Source organism: Sceloporus occidentalis, unplaced genomic scaffold, assembly GCF_023333645.1.
Source record: "Sceloporus occidentalis isolate IW3139 unplaced genomic scaffold, rSceOcc1.0.p SCAF_56, whole genome shotgun sequence".
Lineage (NCBI taxonomy): Eukaryota > Metazoa > Chordata > Lepidosauria > Squamata > Phrynosomatidae > Sceloporus > Sceloporus occidentalis.
In genome coordinates this window covers 3386359-3410954 of record NW_028317036.1, presented here as the reverse complement: position 1 = coordinate 3410954, position 24596 = coordinate 3386359, and the positions used below count along the sequence as shown (strand labels likewise).

Here is a 24596-nt window from a genome sequence, read left to right as displayed (position 1 = left end):
ATGAGCGGTTCCCGCAACAACCGGGTCATGGTGGAAGGGGTAGGGGCCCGGGTGTCCAGGGGCCCTGACTGGAAATGGGGGAAGCAGGACGGCGGAGAAGGACATGTGGGCACAGTGCGCAGTTTCGAGAGCCCCGAGGAGGTTGTGGTGGTCTGGGACAACGGCACGGCCGCCAACTACCGATGCTCCGGGGCCTACGACCTCCGAGTGCTGGACAGCGCGCCAACCGGTGAGAGGGGAGCGGGTGTCAGGGGTGTACACGGATAGGGTGTGCGATCGTGTGTGTTTATAAAGGGCTGTGCATGTATACTGTGCCGATACTGACGGCAGTGGGCTTTATTCACTAAACGGAGAGTCCGCAGAAGAGCCCCCCGCCTCACCATTCAGAATGAAGGGCCAGCATTAGCAGGTTTCACCGTTAAGAAGGGCCGGGCTGGCCCTGTATAATGCATAACTCAGCGGGTGAAGAGATTTGGAAGAAAGCTCACTGATTTAATTATACATGATACAGCGAAGTCAAAGATCCCGAACAAACTCCCCCCTTAGTGAGTAGAGCCCGGTGCGTGCGTACTGCTCCCCGTCCGCTGTAATTCGCTCTTGCATTGAATTTGATGGGCCGTGCGGGGCTTAGTGAGCTGGACTTAAAATGATAACACTAAACCTGCAGAAGTGGAGTACACGTTAAACCGCATTAAGGGGCCATCAAATGAAGACCCTCTATGCATTTCACAGTCGGCACACGTCACCCTGTAATGCTTGCATTGGATCTTGGTAGGGTCTTCGCCTGATCAGGGTCCCTTGTTTATAATCCGCTGGACAGCCCTGATCTGTCGCAAATGGCCAATATACGTTAACTGAACAAAACATTAAAAAAATGGTGTCAAAATAGGGGAACCAAAAAGGGAATTCAAAGAAGAATACGGTTTTCTGCTGAAACGCGAATGCTGCATTAAAGGCAGCCCCCAAAAGGGAGTAAAGAATGGCAGGCATTGGGGGTCTTCTATGAATGGACCTGAAGTATAGGTGGGGGATCTACAGTGTAAGTAATATGGAAAGTTTTTGTTTATGAGTTAGTGTGCGTGCGTGCGCGGCGCCATGTGTTGGTTTGGATGTGAGATTAAAGTCATGTTTTTCTAATGGACGTGTAAACAAGTCCTGGATTTTTGATCCACGGGGGTGTTGGCATTGGGGGGGGGTCATTTATTTCACCGAGCGCTAAGAAAGTCTAGAGCTCCTTATGAAGGTCGTGTTTTTGGTATATTACAGTGGTATAGAGGTACCGTACCCACCGTATTGATCCCTCATTTTTTGGGGGGGCTCATTCCTTGAAAAAAATAAATCTGTGAACTCCTCCCATTGAGGAGCCAGTTTTAAGGGATTCTCCATGCTTGGGTTTGTACAGTAACCCAATTAGCATTATTATTTTTTTAATTGGTTTGTCGCTGGCATTTGATCTTAATATTGTAAACAATACACAAAAAGGATGAATCTGTGGCTTGGGTATTTAGTTGGTAAGCAGGTGATTTAATGAGCCAATATTAAATAATATATAAAAAAAAAAATATATATTTAATAATAATTTAAAATATTATAAAAGCCGGAGGGCCGCACACTCAGATATTTGCATTTTAGTTCAGTGTGCACATAATGACCGGAAAATCCAAATCCATTCTCTTATAAATACCCTCTTTATTTGTTTATTTTTTTGTGACATGCAGGTGTGAAACACGACGGGACAATGTGCGACACCTGCCGTCAGCAACCGATTATTGGGATCCGTTGGAAATGCGCAGAATGCACCAATTATGACCTGTGCACCGTGTGTTACCATGGCGATAAACATCACCTAAGACATCGCTTTTACAGAATCACAACTCCCGGAAGTGAACGGTGAGAGGATTTTATGATGAATAAGTAACTTGGCGTATAACGTTTAGTAGATGACCAGAGCTGTAGAGCAGGGCTTTCTGCCGGGCAAAGGGAATATTTACAATAGGAATACTTACAAGATCACTCTGCCTATCCTGCTAATGCTCTGTTATATATGCAATGTAATACCACCCTCTCCAGTATAGATATTGGGGTTCTGTCGCAGTATATATTCATATAATAGGATATACTATAAATATATTTTTCCATCTCTAGTGTACTCTTAGAGTCTCGTCGCAAGTCCAAGAAAATCACCGCGCGGGGGATCTTTGCGGGGGCCAGAGTGGTGCGCGGAGTGGATTGGCAGTGGGAAGACCAAGATGGCGGCAACGGAAGAAGAGGAAAGGTGAGTGCTTTTTAGCTTTTGTTACTTAGTATTTATTAATGCTGGTCTGTATGTTTAATGCGATCCTCACGCCGTACACGTTAGTGCCAGAGAAATCTAAAGCCCAGCGTGATGATCTTTTTTCTTTGACAACTTCGGACTCAAACAATGCAAGGAAGCAAACAAATGAGAGGAAATGCCGTTCGACAACCACGCAAGAATAAATAAAACTAAACCAAATATAGCGACATGAGAAAGGAACCAATGTTACCATGTGTTTGTACATACTTACACATTTATTATACATTTAGTGTTTGTACACACACACATTTTATATATATAATATAGTCAAAACTGAGTATAGGTAAACATGTCTAAGGTTATGTTATGATACCCTTTAGCAAAACAATTATTACCTAGACGGGTGATCCAGAATACTAACACTTAAAGTGCCCGTAATGGCTTAATATTAAACATTGGTGTTTCAGTCAAACTAATGGCAGCCAGATCCTGACTACCTTTTAACATATGCCGAAGCTTTACTATCCCTTAAAATTGTAACTTTTATCCCCCCCCCCCTTTTTGTAACCCCACGCAGGTAACAGAGATACAAGACTGGAGCGCGTCGAGTCCACACAGCGCGGCATATGTCCTATGGGACAATGGAGCCAAAAACCTCTACAGAGTGGGATTTGAAGGCATGGTAAGCGTTAAACATGACAATGGTGGAACCCAGCTGCGGGGGGAGTGTGGCGTCTTCTTTATAGTCCGCGTGCACTTTCTTTTGTTCTGACCTTCTGCCAGCTCGGATCATTAAGAGGGTCCCTTTGTGCGGCGCACGTTGGTGCTAAATGAGATGCACATAAATAGATTTCACGCTGACATATGTTATGTTTGTATTAAAATACATTGAACTTCCGCTAAGGAAAAGGCAAGCGGAAATCCATTCTGAATCGCATTACATTTTAAATATAATTTTTTTCATTTGAGACGTTTGTGGGGAAGGAGGCTTCTTGAAAGAAATTCCTCATGGGAACACAATAGACAACACAACACAATAGAGTCTATATCTCCACGAAAACCTTCGTGTATTGGGACATTTATTTTTCTGTTATCCCGTGTAATATATTAACATTCTTAAATCTTTTTAGTTATACCTTGTCTTTGTTGAAAGAAAATGGCAATTTTTAATTTTTTCCTTTAGTGCACAATACTATTTAATAAGTTGAAAATCATGTATTTTTTCTGAATAAGCACAAAAGGTGTCGGATGTCAGCTTGTTTTTGCCAATATAGCATTAGATTACGAGCGTTCGGTTAGCTGCAGTTCCTCTCTTCTTCTGAAATTGCTTTGCCATTTAATTGTGGTTTATGAAGAATAACCGTTCTCTTGTACATAGAATGAATCTGGTTTCACAGGTTAAGGGAAACGCATGATGCGTATGACGAATAATCTCTTGTTTTCCTTGGCACAAAATAAAAATGGCTTATGTTGTGGAATTAAATGTTTTGAATGCCAAAGTGGTGCAATGCGCACCGCTGTGGGGCAAAATTTACAGCAGGGTCCTTTATGGATCTGTTTCATGAACTTATTTCAGCTAAATATTTGAGAATAGGTTATTGTGCAATAGTGTATATATTGAAGGTTTCTGGTGTCAGAAGCCAGGGAGTCTTAAATATCGCCAAATGTAATTCAATTTAGAAAGCTTACTGTGTTTTGATGTATTTATCAAATTTTTTCCTAGTCTGATCTGAAATGTGTGCAAGACGCTAAAGGAGGGTCGTTTTACCGGGATCATTGTCCTGTGCTGGGTAAGGGATTTCTCTTCGGTCTTTAATGTGTTTACTTGTAGATATCATTTACATATCTTCAGTTCTGTATGATTTACAGTTGTGATGCTCATAGGCTAGTTTTTGATGTATACAAAGCAGACAAAGGAAAAAAACAGGACCCAGCAGGCTCTTGGGGAGAATAATTCTAAAAAAGCATAACAATCTTTGGGACCGATCACGGTTTACTCACTGGCTACCTGCAGCGATACCTCTCAAAAATAATATATTATCCAACAACTATCAAGTACATGGTTATTAAATAATACAACATTTAATGTCCCTGACATCCGACATTAAAGAAGTACTCCAAAGCAGTGTGGGAGAAGAGACAGATGTATATGGGGGATTCTGCCGAGTCCTCCCATGTATTTGCAAAAGCATGGCCATGAAGGTCTAAAGGGAGCACACAGCTGTCATACGCATGAAAGTACTTTAGATGGCTTGTGCTCTTTCGTTATCTTCTGACGCCTCGATTTATAACTAGTACGGTATAACCTAGGATTACATGCTTAGCAGAAAAGAACGTCTGCAATGACAACGGTTAGCTGGCAATCCAGAATAAACTGCTGTCGTTTCTATTTTTCCTTCATTAGGTGAACAAAACGGTAATCGGAATCCCGGGGGTCTGCTAATTGGGGATCTCGTTAATATTGACCTGGAGCTGGAAATTGTCCAGTCGCTGCAGCACGGCCACGGAGGATGGACCGATGGCATGTTTGAGACTCTGACCACCACCGGCACGGTCTGCGGCATTGATGAAGATCATGATATCGTGGTGCAGTACCCCAGTGGAAATAGGTTAGCATAGTCTCCACGGCTCATCCGTTTATTGTGAAATAATTATAAAGCAGGACTAGTTTAAGCCGTAAACTTTAGCAATTTACATTTTTTTTAAATTTCGTTCTATAAAAGTAACTTACCTGGTGAAAACGGTAGGGTTCTATAAAAATTGTTGCCATGCAGTTGTTTGAATAGTAACTCTTTGTTTACCTTACAAAGTAGTGCTGTGTGCAGGTATCTAGACTTTGTGTTATCTCTACAGAATTGCTATTTTTGTTTTGAAAGGGTACGATTAGGCTAATAATTTTAATGTGTCTCGGAATGCACTTTTTATCGTTATTATTATTATTATTATTATAGGTGGACGTTTAACCCAGCGGTTCTGACCAAGGCAAATGTTGTTCGAAGTGGGGATGCCGTTCAAGGTGCAGAAGGTGGAACATCTCAATTCCAAGTGGGAGACCTCGTGCAAATTTGTTATGACTTGGAGAGAATAAAACTGCTTCAGAGAGGTCATGGCGAGTGGGCTGAAGCGATGCTTCCAGTTAGTATTCTATTATGTTGTTATACAACTATATAAGTACTGTGCAAAGGTTTTAGGGATGTGTAGAAGAATGTCGTAAAGTAAGAATGCTTTCAAAAATAGACATGCAATAAGATTTTATCATTTAACAGAATGCAGAATGCATATATATATATATTAGGGCTGCAACAGCTAATCGATAATAATCGATAATGAAAATCGTTGCCAACGAATTTCATTATCGATTATTTGAATCAATTTTTATCGATTATAAAATGAGGGTTTTTTCAGAGCAAACGCTCTGAAAAATACCCCTCATTATATAATCCGTTTCAGTGACTCACAGCAGCAGCAGCTCCTACTTACCAGCCCCTCCCTGTAATCACTGTGACAACTGGCCCCGCCCCCTTCCTTCTCCCAGAAGGCCAGAACCACATGGCTGTGACACTCATCTAACTGTAAGTATAAAATTAATATTTAGGCTGCTGAAAGTCAGGGGAGGTGTGGATTAATTTAGGGGCAGCAGTGGTTAATGGGGTATTTAGGGTTAATTTAGGTGTCGTTATGGTTAATGGGGAGTTTAGGGTTAATTTAATTAATTTTAATAAGGTTAATTTAAGGTGCAGTTAGAGGTAAAGGGGGGGGGCAAACTAAGGGGAATCTAAATCCTGGGGGCAGTGTGGTGTCTGTGTGCTGTGAACGGGTCTGTGACTCTGAGGGGACTATAAGATATCTGGGGGGTATAAGGCATATAGGGTATATAAGGCATATGTGGGGAGGGCAGTGTGGCATGTCTGGGGAGGACGGAGTGGTGTATAAGGCATATCTGGTGGTAGAGTAGCGTGGCATGTCTGGGAGGCAGCGTGGCAAGCTCAAATGTGCATAAATTGGGGGGGGCTGGTTGGGAAATAAAGACAAGAAATGCATTTTATCAAAGTTTTTTTTATTCTGCTGTTTGTATTTAACATCATTTGTTTATTAAATTATTTGAAATAAATGAAAAATTTACATTCATTTTTTTTAATCCGATTAATCGAAAAAATCGGCCAACTAATCGATTATGAAAATAATCGTTAGTTGCAGCCCTAATATATGTGTATATATATATATATTATTCCCAATGCACCCAAGCCATGTAAACAACTCTTTCAGAACTCCTCAAGGATTATTTTCTATAGCAATACTCATTTCGTCTTTAATATAATATATATTGTTAAAGGTTCCAGTGTATTTTGCATTAAACAATCTTTTTGAAAGCAGCATCTGGTGCCGTCGTTGGCTCCATCAGTGTTATGGATTTGCACCTGCAGTGTGGCTCTGCACATTAGCCCAGGTGCAATTCTCTGTAGTCCCATAGGATGTCACCATGAAGTATTAGGCTAGTAATGCTGATGAGTATCTTGAGTCTAATTGTTACATTTTCAAGCAAAGAAATGGTTTAGAAACTAACACAAAGGTATGTTTCTTGTCTTAGACCCTCGGTAAAGTTGGTCGAGTACAACAGATATATTCAGACAGCGATCTGAAGGTTGAAGTGTGCGGGACATCTTGGACATATAACCCAGCTGCTGTTAGCAAAGTGGCCTCTGTAGGATCCGCTATAAGCAATGCGACTGGCGGTAGGTTATTACTGCATGTTTCCATTTCCCTTCGTCATGCAGCTTTTCACTTTTCTATAAAGTGCATATCTGCTGCCACCTAGAATTAAGTTTGAGTGGAAAACGTGACGGATCCGATTCTATAATACACATGCTGATCGTTGGTACACTATAATAGAAATATCAGGAGCAGTCTAGCCTCCCAAATTTTTATTGAATGCGTGTTGGAGTGACTTTTGTTTACTAGTTGCACATGCTCAGTAGCACTCCTGTTGAGGTGTTTCAACCAGCAGCCGATCACATGTATGCTAATGAAACATCAGTGTTCATATTACATACATGTTATTGGCGGCTGCTACTCCCATTAACCAGGTTCTGCTGAGCGTGTGCTAAATGCATACTGCGTTATGCTCCCTGCTTTAGGTAAGGGCATCTGGGGGACGAGTGAAACGACACAGGAGTCATGTTAGTTCATTTCAATAACTAAAGAGTGCAAGCTCATCCGTTTTTGTATGAAAGCTGCCAACCTGCTTGTTTTCATCCTGCAGAGCGACTGTCGCAGCTTTTAAAGAAACTGTTTGAGACTCAGGAATCTGGGGATCTTAATGAAGAGCTGGTGAAAGCAGCTGCTAACGGGGATGTGGCTAAGGTGGAGGACTTGCTCAAAAGACCAGATGTGGATGTGAGAGTTTTTACTATTTTCGTTGCATTTATATCCGGGTGTACTTGTTTTGTGTTCTCTGCAGTGTCATCCTGTTTATGGAACACACTCTGTTTCCTTGTAAATGTGCAATTTTCAGGCTAACGCTAGCGTTGGTTCAACATGCAAGATGCTTATTCATTCATCTAAGAAGTGGTTTAGTTCACAGATAGCATTTGCATGTACCTTCTCTTCCGCTACCCCATATGACAATAGAAAAGGTAAAGTGTTAGAACCACGTTCTTTCTTAAATTGAAATGTACCGTGCTTTCATTCTGTATTCGTCTTTATTAACTTCACATGCAGGTTAACGGACAATGTGCTGGGCATACAGCGATGCAGGCGGCGAGCCAGAATGGACACGTGGACATTTTAAAACTGCTTCTGAAGCATAATGTTGATGTAGAAGCCGAGGTAACTATTTATTTTAACCAGTTTTGTATTTCCGGGACAATAACCAAACACAATGATTTAAAATTCACAAACATCGGACTGAGATGTGTGTCCTAAGAGTTACGAGCCCCTAACAAGACCTTTTTCATGTTAAAATATCATGATCTCTTCTCCTAGCGCGGTAGGTCAGCTTATCCATTTATAATTAATAATTATCAGTTCAGGGGGCCAAGTTAAAATGGGTAGTTGAATAGCAATTTCAGTAGACCACATTGAAAAATGTACGTATATTGGTTCAGATTCCTTAAGGAGAAAATATTTCGCTACCTTTCATTGACATTGAATCCAAAACATTACCTGTCCAGACCCCCCCTTTATGAACATGGAACTCGTAGTAAAATAAAGCAGAAATGAGAAAATAAGAGGGCTAACCCTTACGGGGTGCCAATCTCATCTGGATCCACAACTTATTGTGAATTCTTAGTAGCAAACTGCTCAAACTGTTGGTATTTCCCCCGGCCGCACTGCTAGTCGGTGCTTTCTCTGGGATTAAACGCTCCCCAGCTGATTACACTTATTAGTTTTGTTTTCATCGTTATCTGTGGCCCCAGATCAACAGAGAAATTAAAATAGCTCTCCTGTAAGTTTAACGGTGTGTGTATGCATAGCAATGAGCGATGCACTCTGGGTGTTCTAATAGTTTGTTTTCGCTTTTATTATGCCGGTTCTATTTTATTAAATATGCGTTATGAGAGAAGGTCGTTCTGCGGCATTTCGTGCCATAACGCAGACTGTTGATTCCGTAGGATAAAGATGGAGATCGGGCCGTGCACCACGCGTCCTTTGGGGATGAAGGAGCTGTTATAGAAGTTTTACACAGGGGAGGAGCGGACTTAAATGCCCGCAACAAGCGCAAGCAGACTCCCCTCCACATCGCTGTCAACAAAGGCCACTTGCAGGTTGTTAAAACCTTACTAGACTTCGGCTGCCATCCCAGTCTGCAGGTAATCACATTGCATCTAATGGGGCTCAATCAGCAGTTCACGTTCTGTAAATTGTTACGTGTGTAACCAAAACCAGTGCCTTGTTCATACATTCCACCATTAACAGTTCATTATGGTAAAACAAATTAATAATAGCGAAATTATACACATTTGTTTCTTTGGATGGTGCCTTTAAGTGCTAGATGATCCGTAAGTTTAGCCGCCTCTATTAAGTGGATGTGGTGTTTTTGTGTACTTTCTTGATATTGACACATAAGACTGTTAAACCATGAGCCCTCTTTGATCTCTTTGTTTTGTACATTGATGCCCTTGCTTTGTTCCTTGAAGGATTTAGTATGCTTCTGCTTGGCATGCACTGAAAAGCATACGACATGCAGTGAAAGACACGATAGGGAGGCCGACAGTACAATAATAAAAGCCCCAAGACTGTTCCTAAACGCATTCAATTTACCCCAAAGTAATGAGCTCTGTTTATTGGCAGAAAGTGTCTGGATGTCTATATCTAGGCAGCATGCTTTTCACTGCAGTTTTCCATGTGGTTTGTTATAGAGCAGAACCAACAGTTTGTGTTCTGCTTTCATGTACTTTATTCACTTAAGTGGGAGTTTGCAAGATAGTCCGAGTGAGAGTTCACTCGCTGTTCAGAACCAGCCCAAAATGTTCAAATCTGGTGATGCTCAAGGTCATTCAGATTTTAAATAAGATAATATCTGCTTTGGAGCAAAAAATCTTGTGTTTGATTTCCCCTGAATCAGGGAATATGAAGGTGTGAAGAAAGCACGCTTCGTTTGGAGTGAGTGTGTGATTAGGGACAATCTTTTGCTTTCAGGATGATGTCTCTGTAGACCCCCCAGCAAATGGTACATATTGGAAAACTTTATTAAATTGGGAATTCTGTTTGTTGTAGGATTCGGAAGGTGACACTCCTCTCCACGATGCAATAAGCAAGAAACGGGACGATATTCTCGCTGTGCTGCTGGAAGCTGGAGCAGATGTTACCTTCACAAACAACAATGGCTTTAATGCTCTCCATCACGCCGCGCTGCGAGGAAATCCCAGGTAGGAACCCAGTCTGCTTTATGTCATGGAATTCAAAGTGTGGTGCGGGTATTTTGGTGCTGTGCGCCTGTGCTTTAACAAACGTTAAGCCATTGGTATTTATAACGTATATATATATATATATATATATAATAGGCAATGCCAGGCCTGCAGGTTGAAATGTAGTTCTGTAGAACAGGCAAACGCACCATTCTGGTAGTATTGAAATCACGCATATGATCTGAAGTTACTGAGCTGGAAAGTCTTGCTTCATCCCCTTGTGGCCCAGCTAGAGCGTTTGCTTGTGTACGGCTAGCACGTGCCGTTGCGTTTCAGCCCAGATCATTACTGGCTAAAAACGTTTATATCTGCGCTTGGTTGTTATTGGCTAAAAAGGCACGTCTCTGTAGATGCCCTCAAAGTATAATTGTATTGTTCTACTCCTCTGTGACATGGGAGTAGGTGCGGGGTTTTCATAGAACATGTCACGTGGGCCATTTTATTATTATCTGTGGTTTTGAGTTGATCAGAGACAGCAGATGATTTAGGATAGGATACGGTACCCAGCGTAATTATCAGCATTGCTGTATAATCCAGAAGGTGATTATCCGGTTGCCTCTGAGTTTGAAGTGTCTATGGATTTCAGAAATACAGTACAGACGTGTGGTCGGATTTATTCATTTTTGTGTAAGCCTGACTATTCTCCACTTTGTGGGATGATACACGGCGATACAGCCGCTCCTATTGCAATATCCAATGTCTAAAAATGTCATTTCATTGGAACTGCAGTCCATGCAAAAAGGGGAATTGAAGCTGATTTGTTCCCGCTGTGCCAGTAAGAGAACTTTGATTTAGTTTCTGTAATTGTTTCTAAAGTAGTTAATTAATTGAATATCTGTTTATTTGAAGCAAGGTGTTATTTAATTTAAAGGGACTTTATTTTGTTTATGTTTATTGAGAACTGCGAAGAGTTGCGGTGGGTGGTTTAAAATATATACATTTAATTAATATATGTGTGTGTGTATACTTTATGATGATTCTGAATCTTAAATCCAATTCCGGCGGGGTCGCAGGAACATCACATATGGGTGATATTGCTGGGCTTTTGTACAGGGCCCCTGTTATGGTTATGCTATCTATAGGCCTTTTGAAAGCCCCTATGTTGTTATATGTAGCAGGTAGGAAGGATCTGATTCATACGTCTCCCGGTAGGAAACGGGACATCTCTGCTGCTAATAGTCACTTATCAGAGTTGGTATGCTTGGGATTAGAGGATACTCTGCTAATTACTGTTGGGGAATATTTACCACGCGGCAGTCTACGTGCTTCCGGAAACTTTTGTAACGCAGCACATCTGGTTTTATATTCCCTCGTTATTATTAGGAACTTTGCTTTAGAACTATATACACTGTTTTGCAAAAACATCTATTGGAGAAAGGCTGGCTTTATTATTCTTTCTTTCTTCTTTCTTTCTCCTTAATTGCCGTGTGTTTGAGTAGCCGGAGTAGATTTTGTCCCTGTCCTGGAGTAGATTTTGTCCCTGTCCCTCTGATTTTATGATGGGGGTCTGGCCAGGTTGCCAGATAACATTTTATGGCTAGATCTGGCTTAAGAAAAATGTGAAATGTCTGGCATTCATGCAGGATGGCTTGTTAACCCTTTAAACATAGGCATGTAACATGGCACAAGTCATTTACTCGTGAAGGTGTAGTAATGTAATTTTTACTGGCAGGGTAATCTCATCTGACTAATATATATATATATATATATATATATATATATGTATATATATATATATGTATATATATATATATATATATATATATATATATATATATAGCGGCGGTTGGCAGCCCAGTGTTACTTTTCAGCATCTCTTTGATACGTTACGTATATTTTCTCCTATAGAACCTGTGTTTCGGGGTTTCTTTCAGCATTACTCGTTACAACGGATCTGTATTTGCTGTATAATTCTGTGTGGCTCCTGATGAAGGGACACGCTTCACGATGCACCCTTGGAGCAGCTGCTTAAGAGCTCCTTCAGACGGGTTTTTGGAACTTATTACCCTTCTCCTGTTTCTGTGACACGGTAACGCTTGCCCCCGTGGGGTTGAAGGCGTTCAACGGGGAAGTGTAACCGGTCCGCTCTCTCCGTGTTCAGAGTCATGTTTTATGAATACAATTGTTTGATTCTTCTGTATCATTCAAATACAATACAAACACCTTTTGAGGGATAAATCTTATTTCCCAGTTTTTATATGTTGATGGAAGCCAGAAACAGAATACAGAGTTGTATGGTGCAGGTGGCAAGCTTTCTTTCTTAACGCATATTGTATATAAATAAACGATAGTACACCGTGATGATGCGGACAGCTGTTTATTGGATTGTTTGGTTACACCAGAGAGGAAAGGAACGGCCGTTAGATGCTTATACTTTGTGCTGCAGCTTTCTGGCGTCTGGGTGTTTTTGGGGTATCCAGGGTGTCATCGTTGTCCTCAATGCAATCCTACAGCTGGTTGAAGGGGACCAAATCCATTGAAGAGGTGATTTGGTTCCATTTTACCAGCTTTAGCGAAGCATTGCAGCGCAGAGAGCGTTCACATCAACCGAGAGCCCCGTCTTTGTGCAAGGCGGTGGATACGTACTACCTGCGGTATACGTTCAGCAACTGCCTACACCCATCATACACACATCTATAGATATACGTACCCGGGATACATAAACACTAGTGCATTCTGGGAATAGAAACACGCAGCGCTCTGTACAATAACCCCTGGAAACGCTAGAGCATGGAAAGGTGACAGACAGCAATGGGTTAAACCAGTTTGAAGTTCTGCTAAACGTATTTCAGTAATATAAATAAAGTCTAACGCCGGCACGGCGTGTATATTATAATAGCGCTTACCTCATGTATTTGTTCCATCACACGCAGACTACACACGCCTATCGCCCAGTTTATCCATGATCACGTTAATGCCCCCTGAATGCAGAAATAGAAACCGAGCAGCAGGTGCTGTCTCCCCGATCCGAGCGGCTATTTATACACGCGGATACGGCGCGCGGATACGGCGGCTCAACTGCGCTCTTGGATGGCAATTGGCTTTCGTGCGTTTGCCATATCGGGGCAGAAAAGGGCACGGAGAAAGCGCCGCGCCGTTGGATAATGTCAGCGTCTGTTGGTCGTGTCAGTCAGGCGCTGTTTGAGTTACGGCCACGCCAGCCTGAGCCGAGCGATGGACACGCGATCCCAGGGTGACTGCGGCTAGTGTGTCTGGCTGGGTTTATGTATTCGTGGCCATGGGGCTTATATTTTTAAATGATTAACGAAGGGGTGGGGTGTTAGATTAATGCAAAGCAGAACAAAATAAAATGTAATATTTTTTTATTTTTTTTTAAAAAAGCTCTTGAGGCTAATTGCTGTTTTGTATTCATTGGAGGGGTGGCACTGGAGACTATGCCCTTGGTTGGCAGAATGGTACACCAGTAACACGTTAACTAATTGATTGCCAGAAGGGTGGGCAAAACAGTGCTTTGTAATGCCCCTGTGGCAGAGTATTAAGTGTGACGCTGCACGTGCCTAGATCCGCATCCGGGGAATTAACATCGTCTGCCGGGGTTTTTCCTCCCCACATAGAGGTTTCTTGTGCAAATGGGTGCCAGGAATCTGAAAATGTTGGATTCGCACCCTTTTAAGGTAAACCCGACATTAATTTGTTTCACTGTAAGCTCGGCTAAATAATTCATTGTCAAATGGGACCCATCTGCATTTCATCAAAGGTACATAATGTCCATTTATAGTTTTATCTTACTGATGTTTGCTAGACTTAACCACGTGGGTGCCGGAGCAGAGTGCCGCCGTGAATGCCTGACCTTGAAAGTGTTTGTGAATGGGGGCCTTCATTGAGATATGCAGCGCTTTACTGTCATGTTACCGCTTCCTGGGGTGAGAGAAGCCAGGCTAATACTATAAAATTAACCCCGCGTGTGCTGGGCTTACTGAACTCCGACTGCTAAAAACTGCATAGGATACACCAGACGCTAGGGCATTATTTGGGTCTGGGTACCAGCAAGCTGGCCACTGTCGACTTAACAATAAAAGAAACACAGTCACGCCGTCCTAATTAAAGCACCAACGAGCTGCTCCATCACACAAATAATAATAATAGCCGGTATTTTCCCTCGTAAATCAGAGGCAGGGTTAGCTATGCTTGGAAAGAGATTAAAGCATAATAATAATAATAATAATAATAACGTGACAGACAGCAGAGAGAGAAAAGTCTTCCAACAGTTATCGCCGAAGCCCCCCGCCCCCCATCAGCTGTTGTGTGCACGGCGTTTGGCACCTGGTGAGAATACATACTTCTTTACATTCCATAGCATTGTATGTTCATATGGGTACATAAAGAAGTATGTACTCCAATCAGGCATGGTGTGCGCGGCGGGTCACGTGATGCTGCAAAGAAAACGGTGTTTTTTTTAATACTTGTAGGCTTTATGTTTTAAGTTTTACCGGATTAGACTGCAATGTCGCGTAAAGTAATGTTAAGGAACGGACTTCAACATGCGCAGCTCTCTGTAAAATGCACTTCTCTCTGCGAGTTCTGGCTCCCCGAAAACAAGAGCTATCACTTCAGATTAAAAGAAATATCGTGCAGGAAAAAAACGTTCAACTCTAAAGTCACGTGAAATAATAACCCATCCCCCAGCCTGATGCTCATAGGAATAAAGAAATGGTAAAAATAACATATTTTTTTTTTCACCCCAATCGGATTCTGTATGTGTACATTCATGCAAAGGTATTTATAATGCAGGCCAGATCATTGCATGCAGACATCCAGCCTTGACTCACCTCCACCTGCCTCCTTGTACCAGTCCGCATTCTTTACAACCCCCCCTGCCGCCCCAACTCGACGAGTGCGAGCGAGTCTCCCGACAGCACGCAGCCGCCGGGATCAATGGGATGATGTCATGCTGCTGGTGAGCTCTTACTTCATCTGCATGTCACAGGCTTTGAGAACGCAGGTATTTCCCGTGCCGTCGGCCAGGCGTCCCAACCAAAAGGATACACGAGCCAAAGTAAAAAATCCTGCAGCGCCTGACACAGCTAGAGCATGCAGCTGGTAGAGAGCAAATCAGAGCCGATAGTACGAGGAAAGACAGCATTGCAGCATTACTATCACAGCACACGCTGCCGCTGCGCTTTACACTGCTAGCCGTGCCACGTTATGCCCCTGCCTCGCTGCTCAGCGTGACACTGCAGATGGCATAGGCAATCACATCGGGAAAGACGGCTGTTATTTACGGCATTGTCATAGTGTGCATGGCTCCGTATAGCGCTTGGCATCTCTTCTTACTCACGTGCTTTTTGGGGGGATATGGTGGGATTTCATGCACTTTTGGGAATGACTTTGGAGGCAGCTGTGTCTGCGCAAGATCTTTAAAGGGAAATGGTTAATGATTGAACATGCAGTGGGACATTAACCTTTCCAATGCCACCGAGGCCTGCAGTATGATTGTTGCCCGCCTCCCCTGCATGGGGCATTTAATAATGAAGCTAAGGAAAGCCTCTAGTGTGTTTATGTTCTTATTGTTATGTTTGTTAAGTTAATATTAGTATTGACACACGGAGCCCGCAGCTGTTCATCGTATGTACTGTTTTAGTAGCCATTAGATTGGAGAGGAGGAATGGGCACGGTAACTCACCTTCCGCCCGGCGTGCGTAGGAGCTGACAGTCGCTGCACCTGTTTAGTCGATGAGCCCACGAGTGCTGTATCTTGACCCCGGAGCCAGTGACCCCATTCCATGCTTGAGTTGAGTAAAAAAAAAAAAAAGGAAAAAACACACAAATAGTGCAAGCAGCACGCTAGCGGAGCAAAAAGTTTGGACTGACGCCCTCCTCTATATAAACAACGCGGCTCTTGTGTCAGGATGTCCCCAGAAACGCGAGACATCTTTGTTCAGCAACTTCTCCTCAGAGGTCACCGGAGCCTGTTAAGCGAGGTCAGGACCCCCGCGAGCACCCCATCCGGACGAGGCATTTCCCCCGCTCAAAGGGCACGAGCTAAAGTGTAAGCGCTTTATAGGCAGCTAAGCATTTGAAACACGCGATCCCAGGCAGACGGTCCCTCCAGTGCCTCTCTCTTCCCTGACCATATTTAGTAAACCATAGCAAAAAATAGTCTCTCAGCTGTCGATTGTCGATCCCGGAGCGCCCGGAGCTCTTATCGCGCTCTCTGCTCATTGATTGTTCATCCTGCCGAGCCCTAACGCCGCTTGGCCATTTGTTCTGCTATTTTTAGCACTGCCAAATAAAGCGCTCTCTCGTGTTTCCACTCCCGTTACCCCTGTTCTCACTGAGCCTGCGCGGAGGCCGGTAAATCCCTATACTTAGAAACGCTGCGGAGAAAGTCCCCGCGTTGCCGGCTCGCCGCCCGAGCCTGAGACGAGCGGAGAGTGCTTTGAATAATAATAACGCCTGCCCTCCGCAGTGTTGTCGGGCTGCGGGAGATCCGTGCTCTCCGTCCCCTGGCGTTCTGCGAGGCCGGTCCCCGCTCGGAGCTTTTGTCCTCCCCATTAGCCGTCACGTAGAAAATTCTTCTTCTTCTTCATCAATCATTATCTTTACCTTTTTGAAGTGAGTGTGAAAAGGAGACGCTGCTTCAACCACTTAAACAAAGACAAAGTCTGTAGATCAGTCATTGGTGATACTATGTATAGAACCAATATAGTTTTGTGTTTAACTTTTGTATTTATTTTTTATCACTGATGGGCTCGGTGCCTCTTTGTGGCGCGATATTTATAGGAAGTTTTATTCAACACCAATACTTCATAAAAATGTTAACTTTTTTCAAAGAAATGCGATGATGCGGAGACTTTCCTATTCAGAAGGGTCGCGTCTTTCAGCATATCTGTTTTTAGCAATCGCTGTGATTGGGGATATTTAGTTTAAGAAAGAAGGGACTACTTCACCTTGGGGGGGGGCGACAACTAAATGTAGCATACTGGTAAGTTTCCAGTCTTAGTGTACTCCTCTCCCTACCCCACCATTACAAAGGTAGCCACAACAAACCAGTCACTGTTACAAATATTAGCTTTATAGATGGGGAGGAATAATAGTCCCAGTGCACTGAACAGGGAGTTAAGATGGCTGCTCCCATGGCTTTCACTTAAGTTGGGTTATTCATATATTTCTGTACAAAACACTTCTGAGTTTTATTGTAACTGTAGTATATATATATATTATACATATTGAGTGCTTTTAATGAAGTTTTCCGGTTTCTGGTTAAATACTCGGTTACAGTTGTAGCCTTTTTTTTATGGACCCAACGTAGAAAAATACATAAAGTACATAAGGCCACAAAAGGCCCTTTTCAGTTATAGCGCCGTGACAGATTGGCCTGACCTTTTGTCCTTGCTGCGGTATCGAGATATCCGGTGTGCCGTTTGAGCCGTTTTTTGTACCGAGCGTCCCCGTTTTGGGAGTGAAGGGGTTAAGAGCGGCACGGCTTGGTTGGAGTGGCTGGGGGTGACCCTCGTCTATAATTAGAAGGCTCCTGCCACGAACATGTGGCGTGTCAGAGGCAGCTATCCGTGTCCGGCTCCCATGTGAATAAATGGCTCTCTGCTGTCGGTGTACGTCACACGGCAGGCTGTACACCGATGTAATGGAGCCTCCGTAACTGTCTGTAGTGCAAACGCAGTCCTTGTAGCCACTAAAGATGCTTAGCATTGTTGGCCCGTCCGCTTCTGGGCAGCAGTACACTTTATTCTACGTCTTATGTACAATGCGAGTAATCATTGTAATTACTGTACGGTAAAAGTAGGTTACAGTCGCATTCTACGCTGTGTATACTATTGGGAATTGTCATTTTAAGCTTCCATGAGTTTTTTTTTATTATATTTTTGTTATATTTCTAACCAATCTCTTGCTTGTATTTTCTCATTAGTACATTTCAAGCGGGTTAATTAATTGCTATATTCTAGAAAGTAGCAGCGGCGGTGTTAAACACTAATCCGCGACCAGCAGAGAAATCTTGCAGTGCTGCCACCACTCCAGGGACGCCCTTATCTTACGTCCGTATTACTGACCATATCTGGAGTACGACGGCCATGAATATGGGTGACGTCAGTAACGGAAAATATAATTCATAATATTTAAATCCCTTCTTACCAAATTGTCGATAACAGGCGTGTAGTTCATTTGAAACGGTGTCTAAACCTCCTACAGAGAAACGTGAACACACATGACATGCACCAGAATTCTAATGGTCCATGACAGCTTTACTCCCTGGTAACTGTGGCTTCGTACCAAATCTATATATTTCTCCGTCCTAGAAGAAGGAAAGTACTCTGTAATGCCATCGGAAGAACATGGCTGCATGCTATACATTTACTGGGTGTAGCGTATGCCCCTTGGGGCATTTGCTGGTGGACAGTTTTGTTTTGCCTCCCTCTTTACCTCCGATGATGAGCCGTGTTTATTTTTTAGTGCTATGCGTGTCTTGCTTTCCAAATTGCCCCGGCCTTGGATTGTTGATGAGAAGAAAGATGATGGATATACTGCGTTGCACTTGGCTGCACTGAATAATCACGTGGAAGTCGCAGAACTGCTGGTCCATCAGGTAAGAAGCTGGTTAATGGGAGAAAACATTTTTATGGTGTTTTAGGAGTAGAAACCAGAAAACAAAACTTATCATGAAATAAACTGCTAGAGTTAGCGGTCCTACGTTTGATTAGGAAGTTGAGAGTCTTCGAGAGAGAAGGGAAGGAGAAAGTTGTGGACAAGATTGATATGACGGTGAAGGTCAAATGGACATTAAGGTGGAGACATTGGAGCCAGGGCAGACCATCTACTTCCAGAACGACGAGAGATATATGAGAGAGAGAAGGTTTTGTGGATATTAATGTCCTTTTAAGAGCCTTTCCAGCTGTTTTTATAATCCGAAACACTCATCATCCTCTCTCCAGCAATAGCTCCTCTACACCTAAATAACTGCAGGCAGCCTGGTAAACCCCATTTAGCTTCGTAAATTGCTTAAACTTTTGAAAATAAATAGCGGCTGAAATGTCCCGTGTTGTTTTGTTATCTTTCTAGTTAAAGGTCAGTTCCCTGAGAGGGTTCTTTTTTCTTGCATTATTAAAAACGCTCTAGAGCTTCCCATGGAGAGGGTGCCTAGCAAAACCCTTCTGCTTTGTTTATATGTTCATTCTACCCAGCGTAACACATTCCATAAAAATAGTTCTTAAAGTCATGCTTCTTCAACGAGATCCCTATGAATTCTTCATAACTCCTATTGAAACCCTTGAATGTCAGATATGACGTGAAATCTGCCAACGGTACAAGTTTGTGGGATGGCATGAAGAGGAAGAACAAAATACGGAAAAAAGCGGTGTCCGCTAACCTCGATTTTAGGGATTAGAGCCCTAGCGTGTCTAACTATACAATACAATATTGTCTTCTTACTTTTTCAGGGTAACGCAAACTTAGACATCCAGAACGTAAACCAGCAGACGGCTCTTCACCTGGCTGTGGAACGCCAACACACTCAAATCGTTAGGGTAAGAAGGCAAAACGAGATAGTAAGGTTTCGGTCCATCGGTACTTTTTTTCTGTACCTGGCTTGGAGCTTAATTTGAATGTTGTTTACAAAGCAACAGAAAGTTGTGAAATAGTTTACTACGGCAAGAGAATTTCAGATGACTGGTGACGTTCCAATTCTGTGTTCTTCTCCCAGCTGTTAGCTCGTGCAGAGGCCAAACTGGATATTCAAGATAAGGATGGCGATACCCCTCTCCACGAAGCGCTCCGACACCATACGCTGTCTCAGCTACGCCAGCTCCAAGACATGCAAGATGTCAGCAAGGTAGACACAACCTGGGAGCCATCAAAGAACACGGTAAGGATTTTATTGTAGGCCGTCGGTGTTTAATGCACATGTATTAAGAAGAGAAAATATCGCTACATCTTCATGCCGGTATTTCCAATTTGGTAAAGGAATTGGGGGTATATATTTGCTGTTTTTAAGGACTGGTGTGTCTTATAAATTTATGGTGCCAATTTTTGGTGCACAGTTGGTAACGAGTTGCTCGTTATTCCGGAAACATTTGAGCCTTTATACCAAAGCATATTTCTAGGGAACCAAAATAAGCCCTTAGTCTTCACACTTGCTAGCTTGTCCTTTTGTGTAAGTCTGTCATCCCACTGACAGATACCGTGTATAAATCCAGACACTACAGAGTAGCAGTGTGCTGTCGCTATTTATATTTACTCAGCACCGCAGGGTTTTTTATGTGAGGTTTCCATACTTTTTGACAGTTCTTTTATTTCTAGTATTTCTTTTGTCTCATTGGCATTCATTAAGTAGTGATGGCACACGCCTGTTTCTTTTTTCCCCCCAGCTAATTATGGGTCTGGGAACTCAGGGAGCTGAGAAGAAGAGTGCAGCCTCCATCGCCTGTTTCCTTGCAGCAAACGGAGCAGACCTTACTATTCGCAACAAAAAAGGCCAGTCTCCGCTTGACCTGTGTCCTGACCCCAGCCTTTGCAAAGCCTTGGCTAAGTGTCACAAGGAAAAATCCAGGTATGTTTCAACATGGCCCTTGTAATTCTGCACCGTATGTGGAACTGTCATAGTATGTGTGTAGGACTCCTAACATGGAACTGTTTGAACTCGCTTGTGTTCCAGTGGTCAAGTAGGGTCTCACAGCCCATCGATTAACAACGACTCGGAGACGTTGGAGGAGTGCATGGTGTGTTCGGATTTGAAACGAGATACTCTTTTTGGTCCGTGCGGTCACGTCGCCACCTGTTCTTTATGTTCTCCACGTGTGAAAAAATGCCTCGTATGCAAAGAGCAAGTACAGTCGAGGACTAAGGTAAATATTTGTGCACGATGCCCTATAACTGTATATGATGTATCAGGCATATTATTCCCTTTACTCCTTTAAACACTAGTATACTTTATATTGTGAGGGGCATTGTCTTGAAAATAGAGCTAAATCATTGTGTTATGTGATTTGCTGGGCACTGTTTCTCTACTTAATGATGGGATTTAAAGCAGTAAGGACCACATCTGGCCTGATAGCGCACGGATATTGTGTAAGTTTAACCACTCTGCTTACGTACCAGGAATGCGACTGCTTCCTCTATCCCAGCCCTGGTTTTGTGTAATGCAAGTCGTTTCAGGTTGAACGATTACTACAGCCAGTTTCAGGTTATCGGTTAACTCGTTCTGGGGTCCATTTGGTGTAGTTGTAAGCCACATTAATAATACATGGTAGATTTGGCTTAATATCATTTCTGTCCAAGCCTTTACGCTTATAATAGATTTCAAATAGTACAGTAAAGATGCTCATAGGGAGCATTTAGTTGAAAGTGATAACTTCTCTTGGGCCAACATAGAAAAAGATGTAGAGTCACATATGCTTCAGGAAATCTGGGTCACTAGCAAAAAACCTACATTGGATTTAATGTAAGTATATAAAGTGGTTCTGGTGCAAGCATTGCAAAGTTATGACTTCACCGTGTCAGTCCTTGGAATCTTCCTACTCGTCGTAACATTACATTGGTGACTACGGAGAGAAGACTACATCTCAAACTTTCCACCGGTGTCCCTTTTTCATGGATAACTCCTCGACTGGGTGATGTGGATATAAATGCATTTGCCTTGTTCTGCTGATAGTTTGCTGTAACGGTTGTGTCTGGGTTCTGTCCCAGCCGCTGGCTTGCCTTATATACTGTTATGGCTGTGTAAATGCGTTCTTCTCAACGAGTTTCTCTTCGCCTTGCAGATTGAAGAATGTGTTGTGTGCTCGGATAAGAAAGCAGCAGTGCTCTTTCAGCCATGCGGACACATGTGTGCCTGTGAAAGTAAGTTTATATGCTCTCTGTGGTCTCGTTACCGCGTGTTTCATTATATCATTCTAAGAGCAGCAGTTCCTAATAAAATTCTGACATTACTTGGCTGTGGAGGTACTAAATTGTAGGCCAATGAGTGCAGAGCAGTTGTGATTTGTTATTGTTTCTTCAGTTTATGTCAAAGATTGTTAGAAACCCTGATATTTGACAAACTGGTGTAAAGAAACAAAAAATCCAGATTGGAATATGTCAGAATAGCCCATCAGAAGCCCTCTTAATACGTGGCAGTATGTGTAAGTTTTGTCCCTGCTTAATTGTTCCTGTTAAAGCTCCACTTCCGCCTTCACATGCACTTTAATGCTTGTAATAATTGCAATTATTTATTACTTGTAGCGTGTGGCCTCCTAAAACTACTCCATGCTGCCGTATCCTGTGGACGTTTATCTATATCAATCGCTCCTTACATTTCTATTATGTCTTTTGTTTCCTAAACATGAAAAGTTGTTGTTGGTGTTACAGTGAGGCATGTAATTGCCAATCGGGGAATCCATACAACCACCAAGGTATTGCATTTCTCGAATCTTAATCCTGTATTCCGTCTCCAGATTGTGCGAGTCTTATGAAGAAGTGCGTTCAGTGCCGTGCCGTCGTCGAGCGCAGAGTGCCTTTTGCTTTGTGCTGTACTGGAAAGGGTACAGAAGAAGTCGCAGACGATATAGGTTTGTCTCTTCAGTTGTTTCCGTTACATTTGCAGTATGAAATTTTGATGTGACTGGCAAACGCTTTCACATTTTGGAGCTACACACGGTCTACCTTTAAATTTTAATTATAGAACTTCTTTTAATTAACTTCTTGCCCCTAAAGCAGAGGTTAGTTGATACTTTGCTATTACTTGTACTATAGTACATAGAGTTTTACCCACGTCATAATGCTCTTGTGATACTTCCAAAGACCACCTCTTACTCTTGCGTATTGTGCAATAGCAGGGGGGACCATTCCGGCCCTACAGAAGGATAAGGACAATACAAACGTCAATGCAGATGTGCAGAAGCTGCAGCAGCAGCTGCAGGACATAAAAGAACAGGTAACGGAAACAAGTTGCATTTGTATGGGATCTGTAAAGAAGCTTGCATTAGACTAGGAGCTGTGAAGATTCAAGAGGTTTAAGTATGGAAATAGCGTGTTTGAGGAGAGGATACCCGAGGCAAGGTCCCAGTTTCATTGAGGAGTGTTCCCAGTATACGGGCTATCGGCGAGTCCTCCTAGTGCATAACGTCCAGACTAAAACAATGTAATTAACACATTGCACACTAATGAGCCCAGCAAGAACACAAAGATATATGGAGAGACACACAAAGATGTGTATTCTAAGCAACACAAAATATGAGAAAAACACAATGCCAAGTCCACACAGCCAAATCAGTAAAAAAAAAAATAAATGGTGAAAATATAGCAGATAGGAAAAAAGACAACTTACCGTATTTCCCCTTGTATAAGACACTCCCATGTATAAGACGCACCTTAATTTTGGGGCCTGAAATGTAAAAAAAAAAAAACAAAACATAAAATTCATACTCATCCTCATCACTCCCATGCATTAACTGCCCCTAAATTAACCCTAAAGGCCCCATCAACCAGAACTGCCCCTAAATTAACCCTAAAGGCCCCATCAAACATAACTGCCCCTAAATTAACCCTAAACGCCCCATTAACCATAACCGCCCCTAAATTAACCCCCACCTCCCCTAACTTTCAACAACCCAAATATTAATTTTATACTTACTGTTAGATGAGTTGCTGTCTGAGCAGTGTGGATGCTATGAGGAAAGGGGTGGGGCCAATCACCAGTGAACCATAAAGGGGCGGGGTCAATCGTCATTGAGCCGTAAAGGGGCGGGGCCAATCGGCAGTGAGCCGTAAAGTAGCGGGGCCAATCGGCAGTGAGCCGTAAAGGGGCGGGGCCAATCGGCAATGAGACTTAAAGGACGGGACCAATTGGCAGTGCGCCGTAGAAGGGGCGGGGCCAATCGGCAATGTGACTGCAGGGACATACTGGGAAGTAGTAACTGCAATCCACAACCACTGTATAAGACGCACACAGTTTTTAGACCACACATTTTTCTAAAAAAGTAATTACGGTAATTATAAACTGTGTAAGAAAATATTAAAGGGCAGTTTTTTTCCCCATTTTTCTTTAGCCTCCCCAAGAAAACAATTGGAATAGCTGTGCAAAACTATACAGATGCGTCATTTGTGGTCATACTCCTTTCTTAATATAAATCAAATATATGTTTATATCATGTTATATGTATCATGTATGGAAAACATTCATGCCACGCCGGGGTTTAATCATATTGAATACTCTGTTGCTAGATGTAGCTCGGTTTTATCGCTACTATTTTATAATTGTCCAGGATATTTTAACTGGTTTAACATTTTGCTTTAATGCAGACTATGTGTCCTGTTTGTTTGGATCGACTGAAGAACATGATCTTCATGTGTGGACACGGAACCTGCCAGCTGTGCGGCGATCGAATGAGCGAATGTCCCATATGTCGGAAGGCCATAGAACGAAGAATCTTATTGTACTAGAATTAGCCCTGCTTTATTCTTAT

General features: G+C 42.7%; 1 protein-coding gene across 1 annotated transcript; it reads left to right on the top strand.

Moving 5' to 3' along the window:
- LOC149287830 (E3 ubiquitin-protein ligase mib1) lies at window positions 1-24573 on the top strand. The gene is made up of 21 exons (XM_089492394.1): window positions 1-229; window positions 1719-1890; window positions 2146-2275; window positions 2853-2957; window positions 3999-4065; window positions 4680-4884; window positions 5227-5410; window positions 6864-7008; window positions 7536-7669; window positions 7994-8101; window positions 8887-9084; window positions 9992-10143; window positions 18613-18745; window positions 19596-19682; window positions 19859-20020; window positions 20523-20704; window positions 20810-20999; window positions 21915-21993; window positions 22587-22700; window positions 22965-23065; window positions 24433-24573. The coding sequence occupies exons 1-21, from the start codon at window positions 1-3 to the stop codon at window positions 24571-24573; spliced, it is 3018 nt and encodes a 1005-aa protein (XP_089348520.1).
- Window positions 24574-24596: the final 23 nt, after the last annotated feature.

Bases quoted from the DNA above. Each gene is read 5' to 3' on its own strand.
- LOC149287830 (XM_089492394.1), top strand. From the start codon at position 1: ATGAGCGGTTCCCGCAACAACCGGGTCATGGTGGAAGGGGTAGGGGCC. The intron at 230-1,718 runs GTGAGAGGGGAG...TGTGACATGCAG, and splicing joins GCTGGACAGCGCGCCAACCG to GTGTGAAACACGACGGGACA. The intron at 7,009-7,535 runs GTAGGTTATTAC...TTCATCCTGCAG, and splicing joins TATAAGCAATGCGACTGGCG to AGCGACTGTCGCAGCTTTTA.